The sequence below is a fragment of the Daktulosphaira vitifoliae genome, unplaced genomic scaffold, assembly GCF_025091365.1.
Source record: "Daktulosphaira vitifoliae isolate Bord-2020 unplaced genomic scaffold, ASM2509136v1 Scaffold_3, whole genome shotgun sequence".
In the NCBI taxonomy this organism is placed as follows: Eukaryota; Metazoa; Arthropoda; class Insecta; order Hemiptera; family Phylloxeridae; genus Daktulosphaira; species Daktulosphaira vitifoliae.
The window spans coordinates 20,307,007-20,324,628 of NW_026099574.1; the positions used below are offsets into that span (position 1 = coordinate 20,307,007).

Sequence of the window (17,622 nt, forward strand, 5' to 3'; positions counted from 1 at the left end):
ATAAATACCAATATGTTTTATATTCAGAAATGTGTGTATCACCAAAAAATGTCCCACTGAAAATAAGATGTATAATAATTCTTAGTGACTACAAATGGAATGTAAAACATTGTAGATTTGATATAGATTTGTAACCAATAGCGAACTATACGTAGATTTCATGTGTGTGAATTGACTAGAAACTCCTTTTTTTTTTTTTTTTGAGAAAAATGGCTATATTATAGACCGCAAAACTGTTTTAGTGATCTTTGGTGAGATTTTTTTAAATATTTTTTGTTGCATTTAATTGGTCATTGTGATAGAACCTTTTCATGGGCATTTAATGGAATTCGTAAGAGGATAGTTGAATTTAAGGGTATCATTTTTTTATTGATCTTATCCACATAGGAGCACTGATTTAGTGATATATTTTTATTAAGTATATGTATTATTTATTACATGTATTAAAATTTGATACAGTAATAATTCATTTAATACTTCAGGTATATATTTTGTTTCGTGTACTTAGGGTGATAATTATAAATTTTTATTTATGTAAATAAATAAAATTTAAAATTAAGGTCTTCAAGTTTGTATCCTAATCCTATTTTTTCATTACAAATAATTGTTAATCTTACCCTTTCTTATCCGAAAATCGCATTATTGATTTTAATGGATAATACGGCTTTATAGGTCCTATAGCACTGTGACTATGACATACAAATTATGTAAAAAAAACACATCATAGTAAAACCAATACCTTCGCATCGAAGCTAAAAAATTATGGTTTGTAAAAAAATTATTTTAACTGCAAAATCTTATTTTTGAGACGGTTAACAAAAGCTTTTACTATTACAAGATATATTTTAATTAATTTTTCTTGTATATCTTTAAGCTCAAACACGGCTTATATTTATAAGTTTTATGTGTATTTACATTTATAAATAATTTTTCTGAATTGAATGTTTTTATTATTAATATTACAACACATTTAATTATTATGATTCGAGTATATACAATTATTTTGAATCTGTTGAACATTGATTTTTCTCCCAACAATCTTTCCATACTGTTTAATATACGCGATGTATTTATTACATGTATTGTTCTTATTTGTTCCGTATCATCGAGTAGTGGAAATTCTCAATAGATTATTGATTTTTTACACTTAATTGCATAGTCGGTGACAGATCCACATAATTCCAATTCCACAATATTATATCGATTATAACATTGCCTTGACGATAAAACGATATTTTTAAAAAATATAAGTCCAAAAAAAAATTATAACGTTACAAGTCGCGTGGGGGTAAATATGACCCATTTCAATTTTGATGAATATTTTAAGTCATACATTTTTTTTCGAAGGTATTTATTTATGAAAATTGATTCAATATTACTACAAAAACTATCTTCTACATTTATAATTATGTACACCTTTTATGCTATATAATACATCCGTTTTTATTTATGTGGGGGTATGCTAGACCCCCACGCGACTGTTTAAGGGTTAATAGTTATATCGATGTTACATAAAATATAGAAGTACAATAATTAATAAAATTTATTAACAAGTGATATTCTTTAATAAAAACAAAATTACTCTTTAAAATATAAATTTATTTTTTATTTATACAATTTTTGAGTCAACAACAATTGATAAGAAAGGAAGTTGGAATATTTATATTCCAACTCACTAATATAACTAAATAATATTTTTATGTTTATAAAGTTTTATATTTTGAGAAGGCTTAAGATAAATCTGAAAGCTTTAAGACTTACATGATCAGATACCTTCAGGTTATACCTCTCCTTAAATTGGTTTAATTCTCCTTAAATGATCAAATAGTTTTACTTTGAATTAGTAAAATAGGAAATAAATAAAATAATTATCAATAATTTTTCTATTGTTAATAGTGTCAATAATGCTAAATAAGCCATCTATCAACGAATGTTCTGATGCTGATGAACTTTTTAAGATGCTAATCTGTAGATAGTGTTTAATTTTAAGAAATTGATGAATCATTCCAAAAGCGACATTTTAGCTCTTATTTTCTCAATTATATCTTGATAAGGAGTTTTTTGATTTTTAACAGGCTTATATTAGTTTCACGTGTATGTTGTTTGTATGTCGTTTGTAAGTTTGTAACTCCACGCGGCACGTGTTATTATGTCGCGTATGCCGTCGTCTATGACCTTGAGACTAGACCGTCGTAAAGCATTCACCCCACCCCGCTCACCAGTCGGCGTCTACACTATTTTTTTCTGTATAATTTTGAGTAAACGCCGCGGTGCAAAGTCCAGCAAGTGCCGCACGGCCGACGACGTACCGCCGCTAATGATACCGACGGTATCATACCGTAGTATTCTTCCTGTTGTCAAAGTGGCAACGTCAATAAACCGATCTCCACTCGCGTACCGTCGCCATCAACGCTGCTAACCTTTTGACGCCCGAGGATCACGCCGGACATCGCGTCGTCGACGCCAACGAAAGTGCCACGATATTATGCGAAGATTATATATTCTTACCATCGCCGCTAATATTAATATATATATACATATATATATTATTATTTATATATACGTATATGTTAATATTCATTTATATATCCCTACAGCCGACGCCGCTGCCGCCATATATGCCTCGCGCCCCGCCCGCCAACAAAACACAGCTATACCTCGTGCATGATACGTTTACGTACTTAAGTCGCTTTATATATATATATATATATATTCTAATTACTATTAAAACTTATATATTAATACGCTTTATTCTCATTAAGAGATATATAGGGTATTTATTCCGATTACAAAGGATGATTCCCGTATCGTCATTTTACGTCACTACCTCCACGTTGCGCGCCTGCTGCTTTCCTTGGATGTGGTAGCCGTTTCTCAGACTCCCTCTCCGGAATCGAACCCTGATTCCCCTTTACCCGTTACAACCATGATATTGATAGTAACTACTATCATAACATGTAACTAAAAAGTGAAAAATAAATATAGTTTAAAAAAACTAAAAAACACGCTTTTAAAGAACATCGAACTAAAAAGTTAAAAATAATTTTTAAAATAAGCGTAAAACAATAATGAACGAAAAGTACTAGTATTATTGTGATAAAAGCGTGGGTGCTTTGTGCTATATTTTTCGTATATTGAGCGCCCGACGCTTTTATCACAATAATACTAGTACTTTTCGTTCATTATTGTTTTACGCTTATTTTAAAAATTATTTTTAACTTTTTAGTTCGATGTTCTTTAAAAGCGTGTTTTTTAGTTTTTTTAAACTATATTTTTAATTTTAACATATGAATAAATACTTAGTAATTTTTAGTTTTAATTAAAACTTTATTGTTTAGTATAGTTTTAATTATTATTAGTATGAAATTGATATTCAATAATTCAATAAATTAATATTGTAATTTTTATAGAGAAATTATAAAGTAGTTGTATATTTTGTTACTTAATAGCAACCGTTTATCAAAATTTAAGTGCTTGATGCAAAACTTTTCAGCAAATAATTTAGTTTTAACTAGTTTACAAAGTATTTTCTTCAATGACAAAGATGTACTTTTTCTAAACTAATTTTTGCGTTCATTTCAAATGTGCAATAACATTTTTGCTATCATCTCTAATTTTTAAATTGTTACTAATTAGAAAAAAACGAATAATTACATATAAAAAAATAGTAAAAATTAAGATTTAAATTTAATTCAGCGAAAGAAACAATTTATGAAACTAGACCGATATATTTCTGAATATAGTATATTATAGAATGTAACTATAAGATAAAACTATATGAAATATAGTTCTGAATATCTATTAAACACCAAGAATTTCATAGAAATTAGTATTATGATTTTTATTAAATGATTTATTTCGATATTAATACAAAAAAGTTATGAAATATTTAAGTAAAAATAACAAATTAAAAAACGACGATTTTTACGCCAAAATAAGATTTTTTGTCTAATTTCGGGAACCGTGTACTAATAGAAGACAAATCGTCAAACAAATATTTTTCTATCTTATAATATGTAACATAAGCTTTACTTTAAAATATGTTTAAAAAACGCAATATTTTCAGAACATTATCAAAACTCGAGTTGAAAAAGATAAATTTTTGTGAAAAAGTTTATATTTTTAATTCTTCACCGTGGGCAGGTTAACGGTCAGATTTAAAAAATTATATACTCGAAAAAAGGGAAGTACCTAAGGTATTAAGATAAAAAAAAATTATATTGATTTGTTTATTTTTAAAAGGGTTATGGCAGTTTAAAAAAAAAAAAAAAGGTAGCACAGTGGGGTCGAGGCACAGTGTGGACGAGGCATAGATGGGACAAGTATAGATGATATCTGACAGTGATTAAAATCACTATCATAAGAAACGCTTCGATGCAAATCTGTATAGTGTATAGTGATAGTGTTTCATTTAGAGAAATTAGTGGATTATTCCAAAAGCAACATCAACTCTTATTTCTTTAATTATATTCTGATTTTAAAATATAATATATGAATAAATACTAATTATAGTTTTTAAATTCAGTATGAAATTGTGAGGCCAGTTATGATGTATGGTTCATATTTTTGGGCGGTTGATAAGAAAGTAGAGCAGAGAATAAGTGTAGCAGAGATGAGAATGCTTAGTTGGATGAGTGGAGTGACTAGAGAAGATAGGATAAGGAAAGAGCATATAAGAGGAAGTATAGGTGTTGCGTCAATCGTGGATAAGATGACAGAAAATAGACTTAGATTGTTTAGTCATGGTATGAGGAAAGAAGAATCGAAAGCTGTAAGAACAGTTATAGAAATGAATGTTGAAGGAAGAAGAGATAGAGGAAGACCAAAAATGAGATTGAGGGATGTTATTGAAGGCGACATGTGGACAGCTGATGTGAGCGTAGGAAATCGTGTCAGGTGGAAGCTTAGGATAAGGGTGGCCGACCCCAAGTATTTGGGATTAAGGCAAAGAAAAAGAAAAATATTACCAGAAATTCCGGTGGCAATTGACATAATATGATTGTTGTTTTGGGAATGTACAATTCAACGTTTAGTTGGGTGGGTTTAAACAATATAGCGTCAAATCAATTACCTACTCTATCGCTTGTATATTAATATCAGTGTTGAGAAGGAACTGGTTCCAAAAGGAACGGATTCCTGGAACGAGTTCTTTTTGAAGGAACGATGCTAGGAACTGTTTCTTTTTAAAATAAAGGAACGAGGAAAATGAACAAATTCCATTTTTTAAGGAACGTGAACGGAAATTACAGTTCTTAAAAATTTTTATAAACATGTTTTAGTGTAGTTTTCTTCGTATCTAGACATTAAAATATTAAGGTATTTTTAGTTGACTTTTGACAATGGAAGTCCTCTATATACCCAGACGAGATCGTAGGCTGTTTAAATGAACAAATATAAAAAAAACCAAATGATAGATAAAGACATGCATCTAAATAAAAAAAATATACTGATTTGGTCATTTTTGATAAAGTTATAACAGTTAACAAAGTTATAAGTTTTATACACTGGACTACAAGGAACTTCCATCAGAAACAAAAATATACTATTCTAAATCAACTTTTCGCGATGTTTTAAAATGTGCAATTAGACTTTTTCTATAACTTCTAAGTTTTAATATTATTAAAAAATAGTTTTTACATATAAAAAAAAATAATTAAGAACAAAAAAAATTGTTTTAAATTAATACTGATTTGATATAATATTTAATATTAATTTGATTATTAATAAGTTAAAAATAAGGAAAATGACATATTTAACCTATTTTGTTAATCGTTTAAAGTTGATTGTTGTAAATGTTTATAATAAAAAAAAAAAATTTATTTTACCATAACTTTTAGCTCAATTGGTAAGTTTGACATTGACATAATTAAATAGAAAATTTTATGACAATTAAAAAAATTGTATCGTTAAGATCAATATGCAGTCAGAAAGTTTTATAATTACTATTTATTGTAAATTTATCAGAAAAGCTCAATATTTTTTTGCATTTTTATGGTAATAGATAACTTAAATAGAAGTAATAGTAATAATTTCCTAGGAACTTTTGTTGTTTGTTGAAAAGATTCTATAATTGAAATATTGAGAACTTAATTAATTTTAATGATTTACTTTAACTAAATGTACCAATCAAAACAAAGTTGTTAAAAAGATTTACTCAATTGAGCGTATTATAAATTTTGATTATTATTGTAAAAATCCATTGTTAATTCAGGAGAAATTAACTATAATTTTTTTAGAAATTATTTATATAGCAACATGTTACTAAAATATTTGGAATATTATAGTTTAGTAGTAGCACACACAAATACAGTAAAAAAATTATTAAATTAAAAAGTAAAATGATTTAATTTTGTAGTTGAAACCTATCATATCAAACTTCATTCGTTAATAAATATTTTGAAAACATTAGAAATTAATGATTTTAATTGTCTTTATGGAGACGATGTAATAACTAACTGTTTAATTGATAAATTAGAATTTTTTTTTCAATTTTTGAGAGTAATATCTTCAACTAGATACGAATTGTAGTCAATGGACGTATCGTTGAAAAAAGTAGGTCAAGTTAGAGCAGAGAAAATAAATGATATTCACAAAAAAATATCTTCTCATCTTTGCATCGAAGCTAAAACTTAAAATATAGTAAAACAATTTTAATACGAATAAGAAATTTCTTCTTGCAAGGGGCGACTAAAGTGATGGGATCCTTGATCTTTATTGAAGTTATTGAATCTAAATGAGATAAAAATCAAACGAGTTAAAAATTTATACTAACTTAAAAAGAATTAAGAAAAAATGCAAAAAATTCATTGCCAAACGCGGGTTGGAACTTCGTACCCCAAGCGTGTAAAACTGAAATTTTACCAACTCGACAAGTGTACGTTACTTCCGTCAGTTGAAAAATTGGCTATTTAAGCTATTTCAAATTTCAAAGTTATTTTTCTCGACTTAAAAGAAGCAAACCAAATTTAAATAAGTTTAACTTTCTAGGATATATTAATTTTAAGTTATATAATATTTATGAAAATCTATACTCCCCTTGTCAGGTATTTTAAAATAAAATAAAATACAAAACCCAGAATTTTAACACAAAAATAGCATATTTTTGCATACGGTAGTCATTTTTACCATGAAGACAAATCCAGAGGTCAAATTTTTTTTTTTCACATTAAAGTATATTACATAAGCTTTAATTTAAGATATATATATAAAAGTATCAGTCTTGCCGTAACATTTTCAAAAGTTAATTTTTTGTAAAAAAGTTACCATTTTGAAACCCTTCCGGTGGGCTGTTAAAGGGTCAAAAGTTCACAAAAATATATAAAATGATAGGTAAATATCTAAGGTATCTATAAAAAAAAAAATTATATTCGATCATTTTTCAAAAAGTTATGGCAGTTTTAAGTAAAAATAATTGAAAAAATATCGAAAATTAGCGATTTTTAAATTTGTAATTTTTTTGGAGATTTCCCCCATTTACGGGGAACGAGGAAAATTTTTTCAATTTTTGAGGGTAATGTCTTCGACTAGATACGATTTGTGATCTTTTGACATATTGTTGCGAGCTGAGATTGAGCGTTCACAGACACAAAAAAAAAAAATAAAAATAAAAAAAAAAACACATCATAGTAAAATTTTAGCTTCGATACGAAGCTAAAAAGTTTAAAAAATAACGAAATTTACCGATTATTTTGGACATCTACGCCATTTACGGAGAACGAAGGAATATTTTTCAATTTTTGAGGATAATATTTTTGATCTTTTGACTTAAAATTGAGGAAAACGATATAGTAAAATTATTTTAATATGAATAAGAAATTCCTTCTTACAATGGGTAACTAAAGTGATTGGGTCCTTGATATTCATTGAAGTTATTCAATTTAAATGAGATCAAAATCAAATGAATTAATTTTTTTCATCTCGAAAATATTAAGAAGAAATGCAACAAAAGTAAAATCGCGCGGGATTCGAACGTCGTACATTGTGCGTAAAAGACGTAAGTGTTACCGATGCGTCAAACGTACATTGTATTTGACCAAATTGACAAAAAAGACAATTTATGCTACCTCAAAATTTCAAGTAGTATATTATCGACTTAAAAACAACAAATTTATAATAAATTTAACTTTATATTGGATGTAAATAATTGACTTTATGAAAATCAGTGTACTTTAAAATAAAAAAAATCTTTTTAAAGTTATATAATCATTTTTGAAATTTAAGTTAAAAAGTTTTACTTGCTATACGATTATTTAAAGATTTGAACCCCCCCCCCTTGTATACATAGAAATGGTCCGATTTAAATATTGTTGAAAGAAATCGGTTCAATGGGAGATCAGAAAATGTAGTAACAAACACAAAATAACTACAGTAAAATTAATACCTTTTCAGTTTAGCATCTAATAAAACAACCTTACGCTGACACGGCGCGCAGACTGGTGGTGAATTTAGTGAGTGAAGTTTTACAGAATGGTAATACTGGTATATGACTATGAGAGTTTAATCTCCTTAATAAACTTTTTTATCACTTTAACATCAAATCATTTTTCATATAACCGAACTAAAAATGAAAAATTCGAAGTGATTAAATAAACTCTCAATAAATACTAATAAACAATACTATTTTCAACTCTTTATTATGAGTAGTTGAGTTTTATATACAGTATTTTAATATGTTTTCAAATTTTATAAGTGTTGTCTTACGGTAAGAAATATTAAAATATTCGAGCTATTAATAATAAAATTAAAATTATATGTTCATAGTATATGTATTTAATATATATATATATACATTGCATCATATTTTTAAATAATACTTATCAGGTTTTTTTAAAACCTATACTATCATCATATAAAATAATTTGAGTTTTTAAAAAATCAAGAAAACTCGTATAAACCCTAGTTGAATAAATTTATATTTTCCTTTTTTCACTTAAAAAACTAGTAATAATATTGAAGTTACTGTTAATTTATAAAATTATTAAAAATATAATTAACCACTTTTCATCAAAATTATTTGTGTTGAATATTTGAATTCAATTTTGACAAAGGTGTTAAAAATAAGTTAATTTGCCACAAACATTATTTCTAGATATTAGTGAATTTATTATTTTCAGAATTATATACATAATAATAATAGTTTGTCACTTATAATGCAGTTCCTTATACTAAAATTAATAACAAGACCTCTGGTGTAGGTCCTTACAATTTTACATTATAAAATTATATAATTACATTATGAAAAAATCTTGTGTAATTTAATTTTTTTAAAAATTACAACATCCTCTTCCCTAATAACATAGTAATCAAGAAAAAAAAAATTAAATATTTTACTTTAGTTCAAAAATAGTTTTCTCCTGAAATATTGATTTAATTATAATAATAAATGTGTAGTACATAAAAATCATAGATAAATTACTGATTTATAATTATTTAATGTGTAGTACTAATGCTACATTATTACCTCTTAGGTACTCATTCTCCATTTATAATTTAGTCTATAGCCATAATAACATTAATTATCATATACAACAGATTTCTTATAATTCTATAGGTTTTGAAAAACAAAAATAACTTTGATCATAAGTTTTAAATCTCACATTAAAAAATAAACATTTTTCGATACACTGACAAAATTCATGGTCACCGTAAGGTTGGATAACTACTATATGTTTGGATATTATTGATTTTTATTATACATAATTTATTATCACACATACTTATCTTATATCTTGATTTAAAATTAAATATGAATATTAAAATTAAATTATATTTGAATTTTAGTGAAACTTGAGAAGTGCATAAACTATTAAATATTTATTTATAACACCTTTTTAAAAAATTTTTTAAATAGCTAAGTAAGGAAATATTTTTATAGTATATCTAGAAGCATCAAAAAGTTAAAGAAAAATGGTAAATTTTATTTGTGACAACCTAAAACATCTCCTTGGGGTAGCTTAAGTAACTTTCAATGCTAATGATGTATCATTTAACATGGATTTACAAAAAATATTAATTACTTATTCAAAGAAAGAACTTTTTTTACATTAGCAAAAATAAATTATTTTATACATGTATATTATGCATATGAATAATGTCTCTAGTTAATATAGTGTTGATTGATGTCTTACATGGTTAAAATGCAAAATAAAAAATATATACATATAGAATTTCATTAAAAACTATATCTTTTTTCTATATTTCGAATAAGTAATTGTTTACCTTATTGTTTTTTTTAGAGTCCACCGTACTTTTAGTAGCAATTCTACAGCTATAACCAAAATTCATCGTAATGTTTATCCTCGACATTATTTAACTAAAATTGTAAAACCAGATGGTTCGAGTTTCACAATAAGATATCATGAACCTCGAATGATAATAAAAGTGAAAATTAACATGGAACATCATTTTATTTTTGATATTAATATGTATATTGTTTTTTTTAGTTGCCACTAGATTTGAATTCCATTAGTGAGGAAGAAAAGAAACGTAGAATAGAAGCAAGAAAACCTAAAAAGAAAGTCAAAATTATTAATGAAATAGATGATTCTTTTGATAGAACTAAATATTTGAAATATTTCAAAAGATGATAGCTTCGTAGTCATAAGTTAATTTAGGAATGTAAAATAAAATAATTTTTATATTTAATAGTACATAAATATATTAATTTCTTTTGAATGACAATTGTTTATTTGACAGAGTTGACTCATCAGACAGATGAATATATTAAACAAAAGTACAGTACAGTTTTATAAGTGTTTTTATAAAAATGTACACACAACACACATACTTGAAAACTTAAAATATAAAAGATATGTACATATATATTTTTATATTTACTAAATAATAAATAATATAAATGCAAATTTGTACTATGGTACACATCTGGCCGAAGGTCATAAACAAAAAAACTTATGTATATATACAAAATTCAAAGTAAACCAATGCTGTTTCAACTTATACAATAATCTTTATAATTTAACTACGTTCTAAGACATTAAAACTAAATCCTATATTAATAACTTTATATTTATTTAATACAATTTTTGTATAAAAGTTCTAAATGGAACATATAAATTGTGAATGGTTAACTAATTCTTAACTTTTAACTTGCCACAATACACAAATAATTACTGTTTAAAAACAAAAAATTTTTGACATACAATACATATACAAACTGGAATTTATTACCAATTCTTTTGAAATTGATTCTTAACAATGGTTATAATTTAATATTATTTTAAGATTCTAATCTATATCATTAATCCACTTATACAGTCTTTTAAAATTACACAGAATGTTTCTTGTGTTTTTCAGGGGAATATTCAAACCCATTAAAAAATAAAAATTGACTTAGTATTAAAAAGCACTTATTCAATAATTTTAATGTAAGCAGTTAAATAAAACCAATTCAGATGTAAATATTTTTTTCATATTAAACAGAAGACCTTACTAACTTTTGACAATAACATATTCAGATCACAAGAAATTTACTTTAAAAGTTAATTGAATGTTTCTCTTAGAAAAATTTTAATAAGCAATTAAGAAATGCTTAATTTTTAATTTAGTCAATAAAACAACTTTGGTTATGCAAAATTAAAAACAAGAAATGTTTCATTTAAAAATTTTCTTTACAAATGAAAATATGTAAATTGGCCACACAGAGGGTTATATTTATTACATTTACATTAAGTCAGTCAGTTTAACTTAATGTTCAATGTTTCTAAAAATGACACCTTTGAGCATTAAGTTAAACTAAATATGTAAAATAAAAGTTATAGACTAATTTTTAATTGACCCACCAATTAACAAAATAATCAAAAACTTATTTTTTTTAAATAAAATTTAGTAACAATTTAAACTTCAGTTGAAACATAATGTTAAATTATATGTTAGAAATTAGAAATCAAAGTCTCAACAGCTAATGTTATTAAAACATTAAGTAATCAATAGTCAATAATGAAAAAATCTTAAATAATATAAAAAAAAGAAAGAAAATATTGACTGTGTGAAATCATAAGTTATCTTAACATTTTCTATCCGGTATTATTTTAGAAAAAGTTAATTTTTAATGTTATTAAGTGGACATTAAACTAATAATTTATAGACATGATCATGGCATCTAATTATTTAATATCATTATTTCATACATAAAAATTCAATCTATTTGTTTAAATTTTTCTTTCAAGAGTAACTTAATTTGAGTTATTGAAATGTTTAATTTATCATAATACAACCATTGCATTAATGAGCTGAAGTTAAATAATTAGTATATCACTAATTGTAAATATTAGTGGTGTAATAAGATCCCACAATGTATTTATAAATTATATGAATAAATATTAAATATTTCTTAATATAGATATAGGTCGACTTATAAATTTACGTTTTGGACTTGGTATGCTAGATGAAACATTTTTGGTCAATACATAGCTGCCTTTAAACACAGGTTGTTGACAAGGACGTTTATTACTAATCACAGTCTTATTCTGAGGCTGAACAACATATGTCATTGGTAAATCTTGAACAGAAATCAAATCATCAAAATTTGTTTTATACTCGGATGTTTCAATACCAAAGCTTCCATCATTAGAGTTTTCTTCAATTTCTTCTTCATCTTCAACCTTTAAATATAACACTAGAATTTAACAATTTAGGTACTGAAAATAAAAAAAGGAAAGTACCAAAATCCAAAACAATGTTTTTTTTTTACTGAGAATAGTTTGTCCTAATGCCAATAACAGAAAAAGAGCTAAGTTTTTATTGCATTTAATTTAGTAGTTATAAGTACCAGAAGAAAGCCATTAGTGGTAACATTATTATAATTGGTGTCAAAAAAAAGTTAAATTTTTTTATTTAGATTTTACTTTTTAAAACTTACCTCTTTTTCTTTGTCATTACATCAATTATTAATTTAATATTAACAATATACATATAAGGAAGTACTTACATCATTACAAATATCATTGAGGTTAGCCAAGTCATCTAAACCAAAAGTTATTAGTTGGTAAGGTGAGTCATCTTTATCATTTCTTGAGTCTCCATCAGACTCTTCCATATCACTTATCCTTTCTTCTTCTTCTTCTTCTTCTTCTTCAGAAGTAATTTCTTGGCTAACTATTTCTTCTTCTTCATCATCATCAAGATAGTAACTGTCTCGCCGATCATAGGTTTCATTCATTTCTCCTCGTTCTAATGCATCCAAATGTTCTATAGAATAAATTAAATTGAAATCAGATTATTTTAATTCAGTAAAATAAAAAATAAATATATTACCTGGATTGAGCATAGCACGTTTAATAGCTGATGGATCTTTACGAGACCATTTTTGCATTTCGTCATCCATTTTTGCTATCTTACTAGGATTCATTGTCCATAAACAACCTTTCCTAGGTGCGCCTGTACTACCAATAGGTTTTTCAATTTTTTCAAAACACTTGTTTAAACTAAGGTTATGGCGAACAGAATTTTTCCATCCACTACTAGCAGTCTTAAAATATGGAAAATGTTTACTGAAAATATAGTATCAACAAAATTAGTGACATGTTTATTTTAAAAATCATAATATAAAATGTTCACTTACCACATAAAATTATAGATTTCTGAAACTGGCAATGAACCTGTACTTGAATTTTTTAGAGCCATAGCTATTAAACAAGAATAGGAATATGTTGGTCTTGGATATAAACCCAAATTTTCATTACCCTTAATGCCATTAGCTCTAGACTGAATTGGTTTTATTTGTTGTTTGGGTCTAACTATTTTGTAATGCCCAGAAATACTATTGTTTACAAAAGATATTGGAACAGTCCTTGAAGTTACAGTTGTCTTTACAGTAGGTACTGCTGAAGGCATAGTCACTCTTACAGTCATCAATTCTGTTTTTTGCAATCCATTACTAGATGTTTGGCTTAATAAATCAGAAAGCCGAATGGCTTTTTGAATGGGTTTTGCCTCCTCAATCTTAGTTACTTCTATAGGCTTTTTATTTAGTACTTGAGGTTCTTCAATTGTTTCAGACTTGATGGGTATTCCCTGTTGTTCTGATAAATTTTCTTTTTTTATTAAAATGGTAGTCGGAAGATCCTTAAGTAAACTTGGTTCTACAATAGGTTCTTCTTTAACCTTTTTTTCAACTACTTCAGCAGAAGATGGAATAACTGAGTTTGGGTTGACCATTATAGCAGATTCAATGTCTCCACCAATAAAGTCTAAATGATGGTTGGAATTAGAGTTAAGCCAAAGACCAGAATTTAAAGGATCCATTATAGACATCATATTATCATCATTTAAAGATAAAGAGTCATCGTAATTGAAACTGCTATTTGACAAAACTCTATCATAATCACTTTTCATATCAAAATCAATACAGTCTTGATAGAATGTCAGACTATCTAAAGTTCCAAGATCCATAGTGTATTCTTGGAATCCTAAACAAATTATTTTTAATTATGAATAATATTAATAATGAAATTTTCAATATAATATAAATTTAAACTAAATAACTTATAAGTTACAAAAAAATCACAATAGAACACTATTAAGTTTTACAAATTCATTTATTTCATATTTTATGTTTTCTTCTAGACTACTATTCCTTAATCAAAATTAATGAGGTAAACAGAATGTAGAGGTATAAATTTATACAAAAACATGTAAACATCCTTTGACATTTAAGAATTTACTAATAAACAGTTTAAACTATAAGTGAAATAACACTTATAGTATATATTATGAGTAATAGATAAAATATTTAATAAAAAGTATGGAAGTTGAGCTAAATGACAAAATTTGATGTCTTTTTACTAAATTTTTAATAAATTTGAAGAATTTTAGAGATACTAGTTGGTTATAACTTAGTTTTTTAGCAGCATATTTTTTATTTTATATAAAAATTATTTTACTCTTGAGGTAATAGAAATTTTAGTTTTCATTTTCCAATAATAAATAAGTAAAACATTTATTTGTTTAAATATTGTTGCATTTAAATTTTAAATTTTAATAATAATTACATTTTTTTTATCTAAGTGGTATATTGAAAGGCATTAATTTGGATTTTCTCCAAAAATGAAATATTCAAAAACATTTTATAAAAGTATTTTTTGGTGGTAAAAAAAATTGTTACATAATTTAGACCATTATTATAATTCTAGTCAAGTCTTTAAATGTGAAAACTAAAATTTGAAATAAACAAACTTCAGTTAAAATCATACAAGAAAGATAGCGCCACAGTCTTTTATTTAGAATTTTTAAATCAATACGTCATTCTCAATGAAAAAATTAAGAACACACCACATGTATGTACTACTGTTAACATTTTTATTATTACAAATTCCACAGATAAACTAAAATCATAATTTTTTTTTGAGTCTTCTTTATCTTTGAATTTACATTTGGACTAAAAATAATTGGGATTTGTTGCTTTTAAATGATATAAGAAAAATGAGTTAAAACTCTGAATGGAAAATAGATTTAAGAGCGTAAAATTGTGTGAAATAATAAAATCGTATGTTAACAATGTTTATTTCAGACTCAGTAGGTCATATAAATTGAACTTTAAACTGATAGAGAAGAAATAATTTACTACAATTATCTTTTCTCTATCAGTATAATAGCAACATTTATCAATGTGTTATTGTTTCTTATCTAAATGTCTAAATACAAGTTTTTGGTCCAAATAAAGAATTTGAGTTCTTAAGATAAAAAATTAAAAAATGTTAAAACATATGACCCAATTTTTTGTATTAAAATGTTAGTTATAATTGATACATGTTTAATTCTTATACGTAAAAAATATTTAACATTACTTCATTGACATTATATCTCGTACATATTCATCAATGAATAATAATGGAAAATATGAATTAGTATCGTGCTTTCAGTGAATGAAATTGTAGCTTAATGGGAAGAAGTTTAGTGAGCATAGTAAGAAAATAATTTCAAACGTATAATTTATAGCACTCGATCATTTGAAATAAATAATCAAGTTCTAAAATAATGTCTCGAAATTTAAAGAGTAATACAAATATATTAGTTAATAATTTTCGTATTTAAGTTTCTAGTTATACATGTGAATATAATTAATTAGTGAACATTATTAACATAAAACATTATACATTTTATAATAACTCGTATGAATTTTTATACACCACAAATGATATATAATAAAATCTATCATGTAAAACAACAGTTCTTGTTAAGTCATACTACCGGGCATATAACATTCTCTTGAAATTAAAGTGAAAGACGGGGAATATACAAATAATACCAACATAAAAGACTTACACGAGGATCTAAAGCGAGGTCGTCATGGTAACGAGCCGGCTATATGCGATCCATTATGGCGGGACCCCAGGTTGACCTTGTATTCTTTTATCTACCGGCGGCTGCCACCCGGCAACCGGCAGCAAGTTTTAATAGCTCAACGGGAAGAAAATCGCGCAAAAAATTGTTTTCACGGAGATTTAAGTAAAAAAGCCAAGAACACTTAAATTACGTACCAAATTAAATGAGTAGTTATTACTTCCAACAGTCAGCCGTCTCACGGAAGTTCTCTCTTCAATTCTTCTGCTGTCGAGTTGAAGTTGGGCATACGGCGCGTAAAACACGAAAACACTAAAATTTCATCAAATAAATTACACTGTTAATTCTAGGAATAACGCTCAATCATATGGACAGTGATTTAGTTTAGTAAGCGGGTTAATTAAAATTAAAATGACTGCGAACACGTAAAAAAAAACAAAAATTATCAAAGAGAATTTGGCGCGCTAGGTGTGGAACCGGGAACGACGACCATTTGTATGCGCGGTTAGACAGAAACATAGACAGGTGGGGTAGTACGTAGTGCGCGGGGGAATTCGATGCGTAAATACGTTAACCGACCGGACAAAGAAAAATTCTGGTGCTGCGACCCACCGACCAATCAAAGCACTTCCCGCGACCGCCACCCTATCTATGATGATTTCCATTCATTGCTCACAAAATCCTGTTGGTAACACTGTAAATTGCAGCTGTCATGGTAGATTTTATTAGTAACTGGTAATATTAAGTGGTCGATATTATTGAACCAAGAAGATCATATTTACAATTCACTACATTGATAATTTCATTAAACAAACATAAATTTAAATGCTGTATGTTACAGTATTCTTAGGAACTTCTTTTATACTGTAGTTTGTACTTAGTATTTAGTTTACTCATTATTAATTGAAGAGTTACATCACATCTTTTTTTTATTTTACACTTTAATTAAAATTAGATTTCTTTAGTATTCATTATTAAATTATGTATGTATACATTACATACTAAATTAATAATTATGTCCAAAAATTTGTTTTGATTTTAACCAGATAATGTCAAACGAAAAATATGATAAAATTTTATGGTGGCAATTAAAGCTCTGCACGAGTCGAGCTACTAACATAATTGATTTATGTGATCTGTAAATCTGATGTAGTCAGACTTTTAAAATTTTTAATTGAATTGGAAGTTCGGGTCACTCGTAAAATATGTATATATATTATATTTATCAAATAAAAAAAACTTAATAATTAAAAAATTTAGAAATATATGAAATAATTAAAAATAAAAATAATTTATTTAACGATTTATTATTTTAAGAGAAGT

General features: G+C 26.1%; 2 protein-coding genes across 2 annotated transcripts; one reads left to right on the forward strand and one right to left on the reverse strand.

Annotated features, from left to right (window-relative positions):
* Positions 1 to 8,515: 8,515 nt before the first annotated feature.
* Positions 8,516 to 10,674, forward strand: LOC126902279 (39S ribosomal protein L55, mitochondrial). The gene is made up of 3 exons (XM_050679369.1): positions 8,516 to 8,701; positions 10,236 to 10,380; positions 10,443 to 10,674. The coding sequence occupies exons 1-3, from the start codon at positions 8,670 to 8,672 to the stop codon at positions 10,584 to 10,586; spliced, it is 321 nt and encodes a 106-aa protein (XP_050535326.1). The 5' UTR covers positions 8,516 to 8,669; the 3' UTR covers positions 10,587 to 10,674.
* A 1,249-nt stretch (positions 10,675 to 11,923) lies between these two features.
* Positions 11,924 to 16,862, reverse strand: LOC126902277 (uncharacterized). Its single transcript, XM_050679366.1, has 5 exons — positions 16,497 to 16,862; positions 13,580 to 14,426; positions 13,273 to 13,508; positions 12,947 to 13,206; positions 11,924 to 12,620 (listed from the first exon to the last, which is right to left on the reverse strand). Exons 2-5 carry the CDS (start codon positions 14,407 to 14,409, stop codon positions 12,339 to 12,341), a joined length of 1,608 nt encoding a protein of 535 aa, XP_050535323.1. The 5' UTR covers positions 14,410 to 14,426; positions 16,497 to 16,862; the 3' UTR covers positions 11,924 to 12,338.
* Positions 16,863 to 17,622: the final 760 nt, after the last annotated feature.

Coding starts and splice junctions, on each gene's coding strand:
- LOC126902279 (XM_050679369.1), top strand. CDS start 8,670: ATGTTTTCAAATTTTATAAGTGTTGTCTTACG. Junction 8,702..10,235: donor TTTATAAGTGTTGTCTTACG/GTAAGAAATATT, acceptor TGTTTTTTTTAG/AGTCCACCGTACTTTTAGTA. Junction 10,381..10,442: donor AACCTCGAATGATAATAAAA/GTGAAAATTAAC, acceptor TGTTTTTTTTAG/TTGCCACTAGATTTGAATTC.
- LOC126902277 (XM_050679366.1), bottom strand. CDS start 14,409: ATGGATCTTGGAACTTTAGATAGTCTGACATTCTATCAAGACTGTATT. Junction 13,509..13,579: donor GAAATCTATAATTTTATGTG/GTAAGTGAACAT, acceptor CTATATTTTCAG/TAAACATTTTCCATATTTTA. Junction 12,621..12,946: donor TCAATGATATTTGTAATGAT/GTAAGTACTTCC, acceptor TTATATTTAAAG/GTTGAAGATGAAGAAGAAAT.